The sequence below is a fragment of the Sebastes fasciatus genome, chromosome 17 (genome assembly GCF_043250625.1).
Source record: "Sebastes fasciatus isolate fSebFas1 chromosome 17, fSebFas1.pri, whole genome shotgun sequence".
Lineage (NCBI taxonomy): Eukaryota > Metazoa > Chordata > Actinopteri > Perciformes > Sebastidae > Sebastes > Sebastes fasciatus.
The window spans coordinates 13,709,116-13,728,264 of NC_133811.1; the positions used below are offsets into that span (position 1 = coordinate 13,709,116).

At 42.8% G+C, this 19,149-nt stretch overlaps 1 protein-coding gene across 2 annotated transcripts; it reads left to right on the forward strand.

The window, feature by feature from the left end:
- Nucleotides 1-808: 808 nt before the first annotated feature.
- jazf1a (JAZF zinc finger 1a) lies at nt 809-19,136 on the forward strand. 2 transcript variants are annotated; one of them, XM_074612628.1, is made up of 5 exons: nt 809-1,262; nt 11,385-11,451; nt 13,246-13,442; nt 14,736-14,905; nt 16,166-19,136. In XM_074612628.1, exons 1-5 carry the CDS (start codon nt 1,148-1,150, stop codon nt 16,340-16,342), a joined length of 726 nt encoding a protein of 241 aa, XP_074468729.1. In that variant the 5' UTR covers nt 809-1,147; the 3' UTR covers nt 16,343-19,136. The 2 variants fall into 2 exon arrangements, with proteins under 2 accessions (XP_074468729.1, XP_074468728.1); XM_074612627.1 differs by having other exon boundaries at nt 822-1,262; nt 11,379-11,451.
- Nucleotides 19,137-19,149: the final 13 nt, after the last annotated feature.

Sequence of the window (19,149 nt, forward strand, 5' to 3'; positions counted from 1 at the left end):
TAAGGGTTGTGTTAAGGGTTGGTTTATATCTACTTTTTAACTACAGATGGATATGTGGGTTGTAAATAAACTTGGGATGCTGTTCAGATATTTAATTTGGGATGTACATAAATCTGGGATAGTTTATATATTATATTATATTATATTATCATTCTATGATATATGAGTTAAAGGTCCCATATTATGCTCATTTTCAGGTTCATACTTTTGTGTCTCTACTAGAACATGTTTACATGCTGTAATGTTAAAAAAAAACTTTATTTTCCTCATACTGTCAGCCTGAATATACCTGTATTTACCCTCTGTCTGAAACGCTCCGTTTTAGCACATTTTGATGGAATTGCAACAGAATTGCGTTGCTAGGCAACAGCTTGGGTCCATGTGTACTTCCTGTCAGCTGATGACATTCACATCCACTGCAACCAGGAAATAAACTGGGACACATTTAGAATGTTTACGTTTAAAATTGTGTCAAGGGTCTAAATATTGTATATTTGTGACATCACTAATGGGCAGAAATCCTGACAGCTTGATTCAAATGCAGAGTTTTTCTGAATACGGGCTGTGTGTATTTCCCTGTGGATTGAGTGATTCGATACTTTTGTAGTATTTATATAGGACTTATACCTGTTTTATAATAAAAAAACATGAAAATCTCACTTTTTTTATAATATGGGACCTTTAATAGAAGAGAAGTGAGAAAGGGGTAGGAAAAATTTTACTTCTACCTACTCCTTTTCGGACACTATTACTCTTGTTTTGTTTGTTATTATTTTGTATCTGTTTTTATTTATTTTTATGTTTGAAATAAAGTCTTTCATTCATTCATGTATAGTCAGATCTTGAGGGGCTCAGATGATCCCACCAACAGGTAGGCAGGTCGTGACGTATCTCCCACCAGCCAGCCCTCCTCCACCCTCCCCCTCCTGCCTCCCAGTTGCGCCTCCTCGCCGCTGTCCTGTCTGGCCGCCCCGGTGTCTGCTCCGCTGCTCCGCTGCTCCGCTCCTCCGCTCCGCCGCTCCGCGCTCTGCGGCTGCTCCCACCCCGAACCCGAACACTCTGCCTCCTCTCTCCGCTCACCTCCCACCGGGTACCCCCCTACCTCTCCACCACCTCCACCTCCACCTTCCACCTCCTGAATGCAACCATGACGGGCATCGCCGCCGCTTCTTTCTTCTCCAATTCCTGCAGGTTCGGTGGCTGCGGTCTCCAGTTCGAGTCTCTCTCGGAGCTCATCGTCCACATCGAGGACAATCACATCGGTGAGTCCGGGGCCAGAGGGGGGGAGGGCGGCGCAGCGCTGCTAGGAGACCGCTGCTAGGCTGCTGCTGCTGCTAGGCTGCTGGTAGCTATAGCAGCAGCCTAGGCTAGTTAGCTGCAATAGGGCTCGGCTCTGCAGTCCGCTATTCCTGCAGCTCGCTGCTGCAGCCGAGGCTCCGTCTGGGTAGCGAGTTATTCAGCCAACATGACACTTTAAAACACTGGAATAAGTAACCGGCTTGTTTTATTGCGTATTAGCCATGATATATACCTTTTTGCATTGACTTGGAGGGCCGCATAGGTGTAAACTAGCATTCCGAGCAGGCAGCGGTGTCACAGCTAACACTGCTGCTGCTGTGGAGAGTCTGTCTGTCTGTGTGTGTTTACATTTCCAGGCCTGATGCTGTGCAGTCTCACACTTCTTGTGTATCGAGTTGCTTTTCCTCACCTCAGGTGTGTCATCCAGACATCCGCTTTTTGCAGTGCTTTCCAGATAATGTTGGTGTCACTTTAATTACCATTGACCCCCTTATCTATTGAAGCAAGTTGTGGCAGACATGCAGTGAAATTGCATTTTTCTTCCACATGCACAAGCTTCAACTTGTTGCACTGCATATTTAGATTTCACTGTCACCTTGCATGTATAGACCAGGAATGCTATGAAATGAATGCAAGTAATTTAACATATTGCTAGGTAATAAAGACATAGTAGTGCTTTAGTAAAAAAATATTTTAATATATTAATATATATGTCTATATTGGTGGTAATTGATACATTTATTATATTTTTCACCATAAATGCACATGACAAATGTTATATTATATTTCAATTGCAACGTTAACTAATGTCTGTACCTCTCACTTCATTACCATTGATCCCATATCTATTGAAGCAAGTTGTGGCAAGACATGCAGTGAAATTGTAAATTTCTTCCACATGCACAAGCTTCAACTTGTTGCACTGCATATTAGATTTTCATTTCACTTGTCACCTTCACTGTCACCTTGCATGTATAGACCAGGAATAGTATGAAATGAATGCAAGTTATTTAACATATTGCTAGGTAATGCACAGTTGTGCTTTAGTAAAAAAAAAAAATTGTCTATATTGGTGGTAATTGATACATTTATTATATTTTTCACCATCAATGCACATGACCAATGTTATATTATATTTCAATTGCACCTTTAACTTATATCTGTACCTCTCTTAGATGTAGATAGATACATAGACAGATAGTAAGGCTGCACGATATGAGGAAAATATGCGATTACTTTGTTGAATATCGCGATATCGATATTACTTGCAATAAATAAACAGGTATTAAAGTGTGTTCAATTCTGTCTTTCTGCTGCTTTCAGTATTCTGCTAAAATACAACAAATTGCTTGTTGAATATAAAAAAAATGAAAGGACATCATTAATTAATGTCTTTTATTGAACTAATTGAACATTGAACTGAACACAAAAGGCACCAATAAAACAATTTAAAATTTAAAATTTAACAATTTGTTTTTTTTAATTATTGCAGTCTTTAGTGATGTGTTTATCGCGCAAATTGACATTGCGATTACGATAAAAAAATTATATATTGTGCAGCCCTAATAGATAGATAGATAGATGCATTGATCCAGTGTTGTGAATGTGTTACAGCAGCAGGTTATCTAGACAATGTACAGGGGCAGTAAATATACAATAAATATACATATCAACACTAGAGATAATATCTGTAGTATACACAATATAAAGAATATATTAAAATACACTATAAATATACCAGACTACTACAACTAGCTTAGAAAATAATATAAAATATTAACATAGAATAACAATAACATACTATATACAGTAGGAAAGTGTGCAATTACACTATATATAGTTATATTAGAAAAATGTGCAAGTTACAATTTTTCTTTAAAATAAAATTAAATGAGGTAATAAAGGTGGGATGGAGGTGCAGTAAATAAAATATTAATAAAGGTCATTAGCATTGCCTAGTTTTTTGATGAGCGAATGTTCCTTTGCTATTGACCTTATCTAACAGGAAAAATCATTTAAATGTAGTCTGATTAGCACCATGCCGTGTAATGCTTGTAAAATATTGAACACTTTTTGAAGCACAGTTCAAACGCTTGCTTCTGTTTCAACACAAAAAGATGAAATAATCCACCATAGCAAATTATAGCCGTGAAGAATCCAACAAAACACACACGATAATCTGTAACAAAGTTAATGTGAGGGCTAATCATTATTTGTGGTGTGTATCCTGTTTGAAGCGGTAGAGGCGTGAGGGGGTGAGAGGGGGTAGAATGGATGCTTCATTGAGCCAGTCTCCATGGCAACTGGCTGTCTCCGAAGGGGTTGGGGGCAGTATATTGGCTGGAGTTATTGCACACCTGCTGTCTCACTAACAAAGAGCGCTCCCGAGCAGCCAGCTGTGGTGAGGACGCCCGACGTGTGATGTCATGTCACACGTGGGGCAGGACTGATGTGCTGATGTGTTGAAAAAAAAGGGGGTCAAGTTTTGTGTGACTGTGGGTGAGGAGAAAGTGGAGCGGTGGGGGTGGTGTTTTGGACCTCTCTTCAGCCCATAGCTTCATGGATTACTTGCAAATTAACCAAAGAGAGGGGAAATTAACACTGTAATTATGGCCATTTTATTATTTATATCTTCTGACAAAGACCCCAAACCAACCAGTAAACAAATTAAAGGATATAAACGGATGGAACAGATATTATCCTTTCACCCCACACTGATATATGCCCCATCTGGCTCTTAGCTTGACCTTTGACCCCAACCGTCAGATGAACAGAACGGCGGTTTACCACTCAGATCCCTCGGATTAATGAGTTTTCCCCCTTCTCCTCGCTTTATACCGCGGCAGCTCATCAGCGGCGTCACAGTCTAATCAATACCGCTCGCAGATCAGTTACCACGGGGATAACTGTGACAGATGGAGGGGATTGAGGTGAGAGTGCGGGAGAGACAGACGGGGGATTGTGGCATTTAGCTTCCCTTTTAGGTTTGAAATGGTGCAGCGTTGTGTGGGTGTGTGTGTGTGTGTGTGATCGACAATCAATCAGCTAATTTGATCCTCCTCGCTCCCTCACGTGAGATGTCATAGATAAGCTGTGTGAGGCTCTGTAGATAACAGATTGCCTTGATTGCGGTGAATCCTGCTGTGTGCAAACAGATTATGAAAAAGCAGGCACTGATAATGAATCAGATAATCCAGAGGTGACAACAGGATTGTGCCATAAAACAGCTGTAAAAGTGAGTCAATAGGTTTCAGGTCTGGGTGCAGAAATCAGTGCTAGAAACACATTATCGTAGACTGTGCTGCCCTCTTGTGGTAGGACATCCTATGTGCTACAGAGCCAACATTTTTTTAATTTTCCTCTGGTTTGGCACCCTATGATCTCAACTTGTATCTTATTTGGACTCCTGCCTGCCTATACTCTGATGCGGCACACACTAGCTGGCAAACCAGATGAGCCTGTCGTGATCCTTTCCGTGAGAAAATGAGGTAATATGTGGGTCTTCATCGTTGACCTAATCCTAGAAAGAAGAAAGGATGTCAATAACGGTACCCGCACTGTTTAGATTACAGCTGAATACAAGAGGAAATGGGTTAGGTGGACTGTGTTTAGTGCGGTGTTTGGTTGTTGTCAAAAAGGCTTTGTGCGGGGACTCTTAAGGTCTGAGGAATGTAATGATGTCAGGCTCGTCTGCCTGCCTGCGTGCAGCGCTGCGCTGTGTTCCCACCTGCACAAGCACATACCTGCCTCTTACCTCAACAAAGAAGAGCTGGGAGGAAGGGAGGGGGGGGCAGATAGAGATTAAAAGTGGGCGAAGAGATTTGAAAGAGAAGGTTAACAGAGGCAAAATGCGGGGGCGAACTGCAGGGGGAAATCCAAACATCTCTGCTTTGTTAGGACAGAGACGACTTTGATTTGAGGAGTCAGGTCAGCATTGTGTTGTAATAATGCAGTCTGTGCTCAAGCATGCACGTAGTTAACCTACAGTAACTTTTAAATCATCACTCAGCCCACCGGCCAAGTTGGGCTGTATTCCTTTATTTGCATTGGCTCAGAGAAAAGGCAAATAATGGTGAAGCAGTTTGTACCTGTCTGTCATTAAGAGGTAGGAAAACCCCTTCACTGCTGCTGTTAGTTATTTTGAACAAAGATATAATTGCATAGCAGAGGAGGTATTATGTGAATCACCAGAGTGTGTCTTTTCATTAGTTTTTATCTGATGTTGCCAGTAGCTCTGAGCAGTAATTGACTTTCAGGTGAAATCATTTTGTGGTGATATATGATCTTCAAAGCTGAAATGGTTTGTCAATTAATAGAGTAGCGGATCGAGAGAGAATTAGTCTGCAACAATTTTGATAATTGTTTAAATAAATTGCACAAATTCTACCGGTTCCAGCTTCCAGATTTGCTGCTTGTCTTTGTCTTACATGATGATAGTAAAATTAATATCTTTGAGTTTTGGAAGGTTAGCCAGACAAAACAAGAAATGTGAAGCTTTACCGTCCTTTGACTCTGGGAAAGTGTTTTCGGCATTTTTCACTATTTTCAGACAAATGTAATAATTGATAATGGAAATAGTTGTTTGTTATCATGTTATTCTTTTGCATTTTTGTTTGGGTTTGGTCTCATGTAATGTGTAACAGTGGCGCACAGTTCATTTTTCTGAACATACATCTGATTATTTCATATAATGGCTGCAACTAACAGTAATTCTTGATTATTGATCTGCTGATTATTTGATTGAATAACCGATTGTTTGGTCTATGAAATGTCACAGAATACTGAAAATGGCCATCACAATATCCTAAAATCCACGGTGACGCCTTCAAATGTCTTGTTTTGTCCGACCAACGGTCTAATGCTGCAACGATTAATCGGTTAATCGATTAGTAGTCAACTATTAAATTAATCGCCAACTATTTTGATAATCAATTAATCGATTTGAGTAATTCTCTAATTCCAGCTTCTTAAATGTGAATATTTTCTGGTTTCTTTACTCCTCTTTGACAGTAAACTGAATATCTTTGAGTTGTGGACAAAACAAGACATTTGAGGATGTCATTTTGGGCTTTGGGAAACACTGATTGACATTTTTCACCAGTTTTTGATATTTTATAGACCAAACAACTAATCGATTAGTTGAGAAAATAATCGTCAGATTAATCGACAATGAAAATAATCGTTGGTCGGAGCCCTACAACAGTCCAAAAATATTCAGTTTACAATGATTTATAATAGAGAAAAGCTGCAAATCCTCACAACTGAGGAGCTGAAACTATGAAATATCCAGCATTTTCAGTTGAAAAATGACTTAAATCATTAATTGATAATCAAAAAATATTTTCTTATATATTATCCGTAGAATAACTGATCAGGCGACTGATTGCTTCAGCTCTATTTATATGTGGTTTTTCAATACCTTTGTGATATGATAATGATGTAAACCATATCGCCCAACCCTTAGTTGCCAGATTGTTTCCCATCCCACTTTCAGAGGTGTGAGACGGGAAGGGGCGTGTGTGTGTGTTGGTGCATGTGAGAGCGTGTGTTCACCGTACTTCCTAAATGACCTGTCAGGGTGTAGCGGAGCAATTAGTGCATCGGCATCCCAAACTGAAGACTGCAGGCCCTCTCTTTTCACGCTACACATACCCACAGTCACACAGATTGCCTCTCGGAAGTCGCAGGGCCCGAGCGCCCCGCCAAGCACTGGGAAGTGTAATTACAGAGAAGTTTGCCTTTTCCCCCACCCATATCCCCCCCTGCTCCTTCTCCTCCTCCTCCTCTCCGCTCCCTCCATCCGGTTGCCTGCTGCTCTAGAAACACGTTAAAATGCTCTCTGTGGCTTAATTAGCAGTCTGCAAAACAAGCCATGCATTCTTGGCCTGGTTTCAACACATGCACACATGCGAAAGACACACGCACGGACCTGTGCACATGTGCACGTACGCGTGGACACATGCACGCAGTGTGTATTCAGCAGGGGGCAGCAGTGCACCGCTGGTTGGAGAGTTGGATGTCTGTGTTGAAATGAGTCGGTTGGCAGTCGATTGGTTGCTGCATTTAATGACAGGAATGCTAATTAGGGTGATATTTATAGACCCTCGAGACTCCCAAATGTCTCGGTCGTGCAGCACACATGCACTGAAACATGCATGCAGAGCAGGCTGCTGGCAATGCACCGTGCAAGTTAAATGTAAAACTCGCAAATTAAATCAGTGAAAATTGATATTCATGTAGCTTACTGTGTGTCTAAATGTGTGTGTGTGTGTGTGTGTGTGTGTGTGCGGGTCCCCTCCTGCTCCAGCGGCAGGATCAGCAGTGTGTTAGCTTCCTGTCCTGCTAGGTGAGCGGAAGTCATAAAGCTGGTGAACATTTACTGCAGCTCTCTCTCTCTCTCTCTCTCTCTCTCTCTCTCTCTCTCTCTTTCTCTCTGCACCTGGCTTACTCCATTTCCACCAACACCCTCCCCCCCCGCCCCGTCTCTACACACACATGCACACACTTACCTCATCTTAAAGCAAAGACCTGAGCTCCTTGTACATCCCAAGTTATTAACTCTGGCATTTCTTTTTCTGGTACTTGTTCTTTATACGTGGCTGTCAAACATTTGCCTAAATGGCATTTAGCTGCCTGCTGCTGTTAGTTACAGCGTTCATTATTCCTCTGAATAGATCCTACCATATAGAAGTTGGACTCCCGGTTCATCATTGCAGTCAGATGATTGTTATTCAGAAGATGTAATAGTAGGGGTGTAACGATTTTTACAACAATACGATGCGATACAATTACCATGGTTTCCGATACAATTCAAGGACGATATTTGGCTCATCTAGAACTATATCATACGATACGATTCAATTATTTGAAATCGATACAGTAACTTTTTTTGCCAAAAATTCTTTCAGTGTGACTGTAAAATAAATAGCTGATACTGGACAGTGCAGGTCAGGATTCCTCAAATGTTTTACTTGTAAAGGAGTCAGGGATAAATTAATTATGGATATAAACAAGTAAACAACGATTAATGGCAAATACATACACCTTGTATTTGAAAATAATAAAAAGTGCAACTTCAGGACTTGCTGATTCAGTTCTCAAGATACAAGGCAGTGCAATATTTAACAAAAACTACAATAAACCAACTTCTAATCCAGTTAAATGAACAGTGATTAAACCTGCTGCTTCTGTCCTCATTTTCAATATAAACAGTAGATCAATAATACCGTGATTAACTGCTTATAGTGATCAAAAAGCTTGGTACACTAATCATTCCTATACAAACGCTGTTTAAATAATTTGCTTATAGTAATCAAGTAGTCCACCGTCAGTGTTTATTTGGGGTCTTTTCATACATGAAAACATACGGGAAAACATTTTAAAACTATGTTAGACTAATGTTAGTTGAATTTCTGTTTTTTACTTTACTCCCTTGATAATTTGCCTTGCGGACAGTCTGCTTTCCGGCTGGATACGTGATGGTACGTGTCCATAGGCTCCGTCCTTTCCACGCTTCCCACTCATTGTCTATGTTAGCAGCCGTGCAATGCATTATGGTAGCGTGGTGGCACGATTCGAGAGACGGAGCGTCACGGCGGCCGTTCCTCATTTGCATAAAGTTTAGGTCTAGTCTACTTTATGCAACTCACGGACGTCCGACGCGACTCGCCGCCTCTCGGATCTCCCGAGAATCTTTTAAAATAAACGTTGTCGATCCAAAATAAAGACAGATTCAGCAACTGCATGGCTTATTTCTCGCCTTAAATGTATTCAGAAACACATTTCAGTGAACAATTTCCATTGTATAAGAGAAAACAGTTTCCAAATGAGCCGGGAGCAGCAGCCCACGGAGGGAAGGCGTTCGTCCAATCAGGAGCCTAGTGCCTTGCGTCTAGTGACAGCCAATCAAGCATCCAATGCTGGGAAGCGGCGCATGTCTGGAGAGTGAACCGGAGTAACTTTTAACTTTTTTTTTACTAATAAAAGTGCTAAAAAACACTTTCATATGACGTTTGTTGTCCTTAAATACAAGGTGCAAATCCTTAGTACAGATACAATCGATTTTTGTGTTGCAAATCGGTTTTATATCGATATACAGTACGTCTCCCGTGAAGGACAACTTGCCGAGTACCTATCGATGTAGTTGGATCGTAGGAATATGTTAGCACCATGGTATGTGTTTGGCTAGAAAGACACAACAACTAACCATCCTATCTCTATAAACACATTCATGATCAAACTGATACACGTTCTATTACACAGACTCGTGACGGTTACGGGAAGGTAAAGTTACATCTCCTCTCTCGTACAATTTCCGAGCCTCCTTCTCCGCGACTACTTCGCACAGAGCATGCTGTCAATCACGGCTGTCAATCATGACATCTCACCCCCTTTTTATGGCCGCAAATAACTAATTAAACCCAACCTTATCAGAAAAATGTGCTTCTTTCTTCAGTAGTCATCATATATCATCGCAGTATATCATTATAATAATAACAGAGAAAACTAATTGGGAAAGCAATTCAAGTATTGAAACTGAGTGGTTTTAAAACAGGACTGACTTCAAGTTGCTGCCAGCTCTCATTGTCATGTTTTGTGACTCAGCCTTGTCAGTGGCGTAGGTCGAGGTGTGTTAGTGTTTGTGTGTGTGTGTGTGACCAGAGCTCTGGTCTCTACATCTGAGCAGCAGGTAGGATTATTAAGGCTCAGCTATAAAATACTGTCAGAGACCACCTCTGTGGGACCACCTTAGATGTTTGTGTGTGAGCCTGCGTGTATGTATGTGTGTGTGTGTGTGTGTGTGTGTGTGTGTGTGTGTGTATGGATGCATGCCCCTGCTATCTTTTCTCCTCAGTGTTTTTACATACTGTTTACTTAATCACATGTATAAGACTCTGGTGTACACAGCAGCAGCAGCAGCAGCAGCAGCAGCAGCAGCAGCAGCAGCAGCAGCAGCAGCAGCAGCAGCAGCAGCAGCAGCAGCAGCAGCAGCAGCAGCAGCAGCGTACATGTTCTTTTTCTCTTGGTTGTTTTCGTGTGTTGCTGGTCTCCTTGGTGTTCTCCTGCACTGTGGGAAGTCTGCATTCTTTTTTAATTATGAGGTGTGAAAGCCTGAAAACTAAAGGGCTAAGGAAGGCCAACACGCAAACACACACACACACACACGCAAATGGGATTAGTTGGAGGGAGCGTCCAGGAGTGTGTTGTTAATTGTTGCACTGAGATGATCCAGTTTCTTGGATCTGGATTGCAATACATCTGCTAGCCATTACATATAAAGCTGCAATTATGCCTACATGCACACACACACACTCACACAGGCGTAGCCATGCACGCCACGGCTAGTATGGATCCCTCTGAGTGTTCCCCTGTTGAACACTTGGTGGCACTGGTACTTCACAGATGCACCCACCCGCAGTGTTTTCATGCACACTTGCTCCTGTTTTCCAGGGGGGTGGGAGGTGGGGCTTTGAAGTTAACACTGCTTCCCTCAGGCCGTGGAAGTTGCCTACTGTAGTGTTACTGACCTAGCAAGTCAACTGGAAAAAGCGTGTGTGTTTCGAGTAATACACTGTGTACATTCATCACAGCCTCCAAAGTCGCTTTTTCAGTCTCGGGACAGATTTCTTCTTCACCACATTTCAGACTCCGGCGGTGATTAATCAGCCGTTGGTCACTTTGGGGGAAAGGCATTCGTAGTAAATTACAGCTCGGCGTAATAATGTGCTACTTATGAAAGTATCCGAAATGTATCTGCAGGCTCTCGCATATTATGGACTAACACAGAGAACGCAGTGTGAGAAACATCCTGTAATCTATCAGCCAGTCTGGCAGGAAGAATAGATGTATGAGTCAGCTACATACTAAGAGTATTCACGCACAGTTTTCCCTCCACAGAGAGCAGTGATTAATCTGAATGTCTCTCTCTCTCTCTCTCTCTCTCTCTCTCTCTCTCTCTCTCTCTCTCTCTCTCTCTCTCTCTCTCTCTCTCTCTCTCTCTCTCTCTCTCTCTCTCTCTCTCTCTCTCTCTCTCTCTCTCTCTCTCTCTCTCTCTCTCTCTCTCTCTCTCTCTCTGTCAGACACAGATCCGCGGGTCCTGGAGAAGCAGGAGCAACAGCAGCCCACTTATCTGGCCCTGAGCTACATCAACAGGTACCCACAAGGTGTCCGTCTATAGAGGGCAGCATTGCTCCACCAGTGAAAGTCTGCTTTTATGTGTGTGTGTGTGTGTTGTGCGTACATGTGGCTTGCGGAGAGCAGCTCAAATGACTGATGTCTTCCCATAGACACAGCAGTGACTCATCCACAGACCAGCAAAAGAAAACCACACAAGACAATCACTCCTAAATCCCTGCGCAGCAAGCGGCACAGCCAAAGGCAGCCTTTCAGGATTACTGCATGTGTGTGTGTGTGTGTGTGTGTGTGTTTTTGTGCGGTGAACCGATGTGTCACGTCCCACTTCATGCACCGTTAAATCACCCACACAGACGCGACGTCGAGAAAGATAACGGTAAAACACAGAGCGAGAGGGAGAGTTAGGTTTGTTTTCTGTGGTAATTGTTAGAAATGGCGAGGTTGTAAATGTCACCCGTATTTACTGTACAATGTTGTGATGAATGAGTGTATTTTTATTGGCCTGCTCATTCAGCAGCTCAGTTATGTCTTGTCAACCCTCGACACTTCCCTCTTATAGCACTATTACACAGAACAGACATAATTAGATGAAACCTTAAATGCTCCTTTGATAGCAAACAAATCACATTATATAAAGAATAGTACAAAGAGTTTATTCAAGTATAATTCCAGTTAATCACAACAGATCTGGGGACATTTTTTGTTATTGTCTTTTAGTTCCTTTTTAGTAATAATACTGTTGAACTCACCAAGGAAATTGCTAAGATCCGGGAACTCAGCAACATCGCTAAAAAGAGTTTTTTAAAGGTGCTAAATTTGATATCCAGAGCATTAATATAGCATCAAACAACTATTTGCTATGGGAAGATATAGAGGAGTAATGTCTACCTGAGCAGAGAATGAAGTCACACTCCCTCTATGTGTGTTGTAATCAGAGCTTCTCCTTGATTTCTTGGTGTCGCCATGCTGGCTGTGCGTGCTTTTAGTGCATGTAAGCGTACTCCACATGGCCGCTGCTCTGCACTGCTCTCATACGGCGGTTACAGTTGATAACGCCATCACGACCGATTGCGCCGTCGCAGAAGCGTAGCACCCAATCTCTGGTTCCCCCTCAGGTAAAAAGTGTTAGCTCTGTCAGCACTTTCACCGTTGTTTGCACTGTTTGCACCTTTAAACAAACCTGAACTTATTTGGGAGATAAAAACGAAGGCGTGTTAGTAAGATTATTTCCCAAACTGTCTGTTATAAACATCCATCACAGTTTAAAGACTGTCTTCCTGGTTCAGTTTCCTCCTATTGCACTTGTTAGTCAGTATGCAAGTACCTGCACAGTCTTCCTGTGCAGTAAGGGATCATTCCCAACATGTTATGTATACTTACCGTTGGTTTTTATCTCAAAATAATGTGGCTTACTGGCATGTGTGCACCCTGTCAGTTGGTCTCGCTGCTTGTGTACTGCCCCATTAGACTTTGTTTGTTACAAGATCTCAGCAATCACTTTGATACGTTTAGTGTTATCATACCTGACGGACACGATGGCCAATGAAATTAAGACCCAAGTTGTAGTAAACCAGAATTATTCTTCAAGTTATAAATCAGTATTATAGTATTATAGTAAGTAGTATAAATATTTTTTGAATGAAGTTTGGCATTTCAGTAAGTTCACCAGCATCGCCTCCATTAATAAGGTGCTCAAGTTCAACATGGTTTTGTCAGATGGGAGGTTTGTTGGTAAATGATATTACATTCAGGGACTTTACCTTGTCATGGGATTCACTGATGACGCTCCACCCCCTTATTGCGTGCCATCAGGTTCATGACGGATGCGGCACGCCGGGAGCAGGAGACCATGAAGAAGAAGGCCACGCCCAAACTGTCCCTGTCCATCACCGGCGGAGTGTCCAGGAACAGCACGGCCACACCTCCCCGCCACACTAGCGGTAACCTGACGCCTCCCGTCACGCCCCCCATCACCCCTTCCTCCTCCTTCCGCAGCAGCACACCCACAGGTACGACAGGTGTGTGTGTGTGTGTGTGTGTGTGTCGAAATGTGAAATGTGAAATGTTTGAGACAAAGAAAGATGGATCGCTTTTACTTGTGGAGTGAATGGGGGCGTTGAAAGTGACTAATGCAAATGAACTCTACTAGTGGTAACAGATGAAGCTTACAGTTATGGTTGCGCCATCAGGAGCCCATTCATCAAATTCAGACAGCGCACTGATGAATGAAGATATTTGTAACGTAATGCAACTTGTTTCATACCTGGTTAAAAATTCTGAACTTTAATTCAAAATATCTGGTAAAGAGAGCCCGAGCCAGCTCACCTTTTAGTCAGTAATGCAAACTGTTATTGGAAATATCCACTTTTAACCAAAAAATAATTGAATTTAAAGTTTTTAATAAGTTTGATATGTGGACGTTTTCATGCCAATATTTCCTCCAATTTTTGAATCATGAAGGAAATGGAAACTGGAAGAGGCTAAAACCCCAACCACTGTCTACTGCTGTGTCCGTGTGTGTGTGATTGTGTGTGTGTGTGTGTGTGTTTGTGTGTTGTTTGGTGGCTCCTGCAGTGAGCAGACCAGTCAACACTCTGCTAATTACATAGCAGCTGTCACGCTGTGTGTTCGCATGGGGCCGTGTGTTGCACAGCCCAGAAGCAGATGTCCAATTCCAGCCCAAATGGTTCCAAACGTAGTGTTAGGTCTGGGCTTATACACCAGCACAGCTCCACACACACACACACACACACACACACACACACACACACACACACACACACACACACACTAACACACGCCCTCTTTCGACATGTGCCAGGGTGCCATCCATTTCCTCATGCTGAGGTGCAGCATTTCCTGTGAGATGGTGGGGGGTCAGTGGGCCTTTATGTGTGCCTCAACATTTCTATAATGTGGTATGTGGATGTCTGCGTGTGTGTGTGTGTGTGCATGTGAGTGGAAAATGTTCTGCACTTAGCAAAGCACTTTTTCCAGGCTGAGCAATGGGGATCACTCCCACTTAATGATCTCTTTCTCAGTGCCAACCCCTGCGTTTTGACTCACACACACATGCACACCACTGCTGTTTTTTGACTGAACCGTGCTTTCAGCGGCCGCTAATGTATCAAAAATAGCTGCAGAATATAGAGATAAGTATCAATAATGAAGTCACAAATCATTTCTGTTTGGTAAATTCCCAAGGCGTGATGTATTTCTGGGCACGTCCCCCCCCGTCACGATCGATTTCATCTGGGATGACTAGCGTTTTTTTGTTCTGTGTGTCTCCATCGTGCCTCCAGGCAGTGAGTATGATGAGGAGGAGGTAGACTACGAGGAGTCGGACAGCGATGAGTCGTGGACCACAGAAAGCGCCATCAGCTCTGAGTCCATCCTCAGCTCCATGTGCATGAACGGGGGCGAGGAGAAGCCGTTCGCCTGCCCCGTCCCCGGCTGTAAGAAGAGATACAAGGTAAGGCCGTACCAGAGGACTGAGAAGCCAGCTCCAGCTACTTCACCACAGGACACGAGGTTTAGTTGTTTCTGACGAAGTCCACACTGGAGCTTTTGTCTGAGTATCACATGTACGGACATAATATTTGAAAAAGCACATAATAAATTCAGAATGCACGATTAGAAGCGGCGATAAATATGTCACGGTATATTTGCTTCGGTTGAATATTATTACGGCTGGTAACAAAAACCTCATTCAGCTTCCACCTTTTCAGTCCAAAATAGTGACGTGGGGATAAAGTCACATTTGCTGTTGATCTGAATGGCGTCATGTGTTGTCCGACCTGACTTCTCCACCCAGTGTGTGTGTGTGACCAGGGTTTGTTGCAGGTCTGACAATGCTCAGCTTTGATATAAAATGATGAGAAGAGGAGTTTCTGTAGTTATTTTACTGTAGAATTATTAGATACTGTAGTTATCAGTAATCGGTAGTAATTAAGAAGATTAGCAACTACCACCATAGTTAATGGAGGTCCAATAAAAAACATGATCATTCATAAGGAGACTAAAACAGAGCGCTCTCCCACTGTCATGTTTTCTAGTGTAAACATTTCGGTGACCATTTTTAATTTAAAGTGGGTAACTGTATCAAATATGCAAATTGGGATTTCTCAAACCAATTTGCAGGTTCAGGTTTGGGATCCTAATCTGTGTTAAGGCTACTGCCAGCAGCCGGTTAGCTTAGCTAGCTGCAGATCTGGGTCAATAAGCGATCAACCTGTGACCCAGTCTGGTATGAAAGCATCGTACACAAGCCCCCAGGAAGAGCGCCGGGCTTTGAAACCAATTACACAAAGTGGCCAAACCGTGGAATTACAACTTCCGTCACGTGATGCCATTGGGCCCAGAAAGACTTTTTCCTTGTATTGAGAAAGAAACGTCGGTAAATCAGCGGATAATTTCTTCCCAGTATGACCTAGGGATGTCATACCAGAAAATTAGTAGTCAATTCCAATATCAATGAAATTCCACAATTGTAGATACTCAATTCGATAACATTAGGAACGTTAGGAACCTTCCTAAGCAAAAAGGACTTTTCGACCGCAGCCCTGGACTAGTATGGGCTGAGGAACTGATTAGAGAACAAGCTGCAGGTGAGGAGATGTGCAGGGAAACACCAGGTGAAGGGAATGAGGTGATTGCAAGCAGGAGAGGTTAATGATAAGGCATGAAAACAAAACAGATGAAGAAATAAACTTCCTCTTCTCTGTCTCTTCAGAATGTGAACGGTATCAAGTACCACGCCAAGAACGGCCACCGCACGCAGATCCGCGTGAGGAAACCCTTCAAGTGTCGCTGCGGCAAGAGCTACAAGACCTCGCAGGGCCTGAGACACCACACCATCAACTTCCACCCGCCCGTCTCCACCGAGATCCTGCGCAAGATTCAAGGCTAGAGCGCGGCGTGCTCACACCAATCACTACCCCAAAACACAGCCCTATCCTGACTTTTCCCTCACCCGACCCTTTTATACCCATCCCACACACTAAAGGATCAAGTGCGTGCTTTAATTTTCTTTTTTCATAATTTTTTTGTTTTGTATGTTATTTTTTTTCTTTCCATGTTATTATATCACTTGTATTTTTAAAAAGAAGTATCTTTGTAGTATTTTGTATTGTTGTATATTTGCACATTCCTATATGCTATCATGTTATTTTGTTTCTCTATTGTTTGACTTACATAAGGTGCTAAATGTAAAAAACAGAAAGAAAAGACACAAAAACAAACGCTATAAAAGAAAGAAGAGGGGAAACGAGAAACGAAGATGTGAAACAGGAAGTGCAAGCGAGCCCTGCCCCTTTCCCCGCTCGTCTTCGAGTGGGATGAAGTTGACATTAATGCTGATCTGAGTTCAGTCGTTTGTTACACTCCCTCTCCCGTGACTGAGCTCAGATCTGTGCCTTCGCTGTAACTTCTGGGGGTTTCAGCGCGAGAGTTAAGTTATACTTTAAATAGATATATTGATATATAAACAATAGACAGATATGTATGTGTACATAAAAATATATAAAAGTATTCATGAGCATATACATAAATAGTTACACTTTATTTTCAAGCTTTATTTTATATATTTTTGTGAGTGTTTTTTTATTTTTTTATGTATTTCAGTAAGTGTTCCTTTCATTCCTTATTTGCTGAGATGGCCAGTTTTGTCACCTCAGAGGTCAAATAGCTGGCTGACTTTAGGCTGGGAGCGTTTTCTCTCACCACACCCTAGAGATAAGGAGCCAAAACGCCTTTGACACTCTGAATCATCATGTGTGTGATGTTTTACTGTTGATCAGGAAAGGGGCGAACACGGCCCCGGGCCAACAATCCATATCTTTAAACATTTCATCCCCCACGGGAAGCCATCCATGTATTTCATATCTCCAGTGTTTTAACTCATTCAGAGTGCCAGAGCTGTGTTCAAGAGACTTAGCCGGTGAAAGCAGGTTAAGCATCATACTGTATTCCAGTTGCCAAGATCTGTGTTGTTGTGTTTTGTTTTTTCCATGATGTTGCCAACAGCTCTCCACTGCCAAACATTGACCATACCATGTGCCTGATGAGGGGGGAGGGAGGGAAGGGTGGGTGGAGTGTGGGAGGGGTGTGGGAGTTGTAATGGTTTCACCCTGGAGGTCGCCAAACGTGTGGCAATGATTTTCTTCTTCATCGCGCCTCCAAAACGCGCAGATGAGTGGATGTACATCGAATGTTTTCATGCATGCTTTTTCTGTGTCGTAACGAGAGGAAGAACGTGCGGAAGATTTGAAAGAGATTTCCATCTACAACCTGTCGTGTGTGTGTTGTAGACAAGAGCATTCCAGTTCATTGTATGTGTGTGTGTGTGTGTGTGTGTGTGTGTATGGGCGCCATGCGTGTGTGTTTTTATCCAAGTCATCAGCCTATAGAGTGTTATTCTGTGTGTGTGTGTGTGTGTGTGTGTGTTTCAGTGCTCGGATCTGTCGTGTTCTGTGTGTGAGTGTGTGTGTGTGTGTGCGTGCGCCAGGCCGCTGGTCCGACTCCCGTGGAGCAGGATTGGCTGGCTAGTGTTGCGTCATGTAGTGTAGCGGTGGCCAACTTGTTGCCCCCCGACTGGGATTTTTATCATTCATTGCCTCTAAGAAAAACAAGAGCGGTGCGGTGTGCAGCCGCCGCCACCGCCGCCGCCGCCGCCGCCGCCGCGTGCCAAGACACACCGATTCATAACATCGTTCCCCTCATCGTGCACAAAGTTTTTAAAATCTGCAGAAGGCTCAGAGCACGAGCTTCTTCTCTTTTTGTTCTGTTGATGGGTACAGTGACCTCTGATATTGCACACACCCTCCTGTCCTCCAAGCTGCTGTTGCCATGGAAACCACTGGGCTAGCACGGCAAATAGACCTTTTTTTTATGCTTCCACATTATCTTTACAAGGAAGTTTTTTTCTGTTATTTCTTTAATTTATTTAGGGGGGTTAAATAAATATAAATTATTAAACCTCCTAATTTCTTTTTAATATCCTGTTCTGATTATAGTAATTACCATGTACTGTACTGTATTGTAAGACAATGCCTTTTCTACTGTGCTACCTAACGAATAAGCACAAACGTGTGTGCCGGAAAAGATATCCATGTCTATTCTGAAGCACCAATAAGTAATCCTTAAAATCTCGGTATCAGTTTCAAAGTGCGTCCGTGGACTCAGAGGTAACCCTGAGGTAATGGTTTGCGTGCGATAGAAAAGCTTCATTCCTGCCTTTCAGCGTAGGGGAAGAGTTTCCGTGGCTGAGATAGACGGCGACTGAGAGTCTCCCCGTTGGAGCTCTGTCAAACACTCGTAAAAAAACCATCCCCGCTTCACGGACACCGCCGTCACCATGGCAATAGTTTCAGCTTTTTTACACGGGGTCCAATTGCAGTATTACACATATGGGAGAGGAGGAGCGGAGGCTGTGTGCAGAAGGAGGAGACGGAGGGAGGGGGTTTCAATATACTGTGTACAGTGAATGTATTGTAACGTGTCTGTTGTCAAGTGCTTTTAAATTATATTTTCGTATGTAACGTGGAGACCAATGTTTCCTTTTTGTATGGGGGGACAACAGGTTCTGAGCAGAGTGACTTGTAAATGATGTCAAACTGTCTTTCTATATAAAAGAGAAGCTGCTTAAATGTAAACAGGAAATGACTGAAAAAAAACCAGTAAAAATAAAGTAAAAAAGCTCTGTAGCTCGGACTTCTT

Excerpts from the sequence above, each read along its gene's own strand:
- jazf1a (XM_074612627.1), top strand. The coding sequence starts at position 1,148 with ATGACGGGCATCGCCGCCGCTTCTTTCTTCTCCAATTCCTGCAGGTTC. Across the intron at positions 1,263-11,378 it reads CATCGAGGACAATCACATCG|ACACAGATCCGCGGGTCCTG; the intron begins GTGAGTCCGGGG and ends TCTCTCTGTCAG. Across the intron at positions 14,906-16,165 it reads GCTGTAAGAAGAGATACAAG|AATGTGAACGGTATCAAGTA; the intron begins GTAAGGCCGTAC and ends CTGTCTCTTCAG.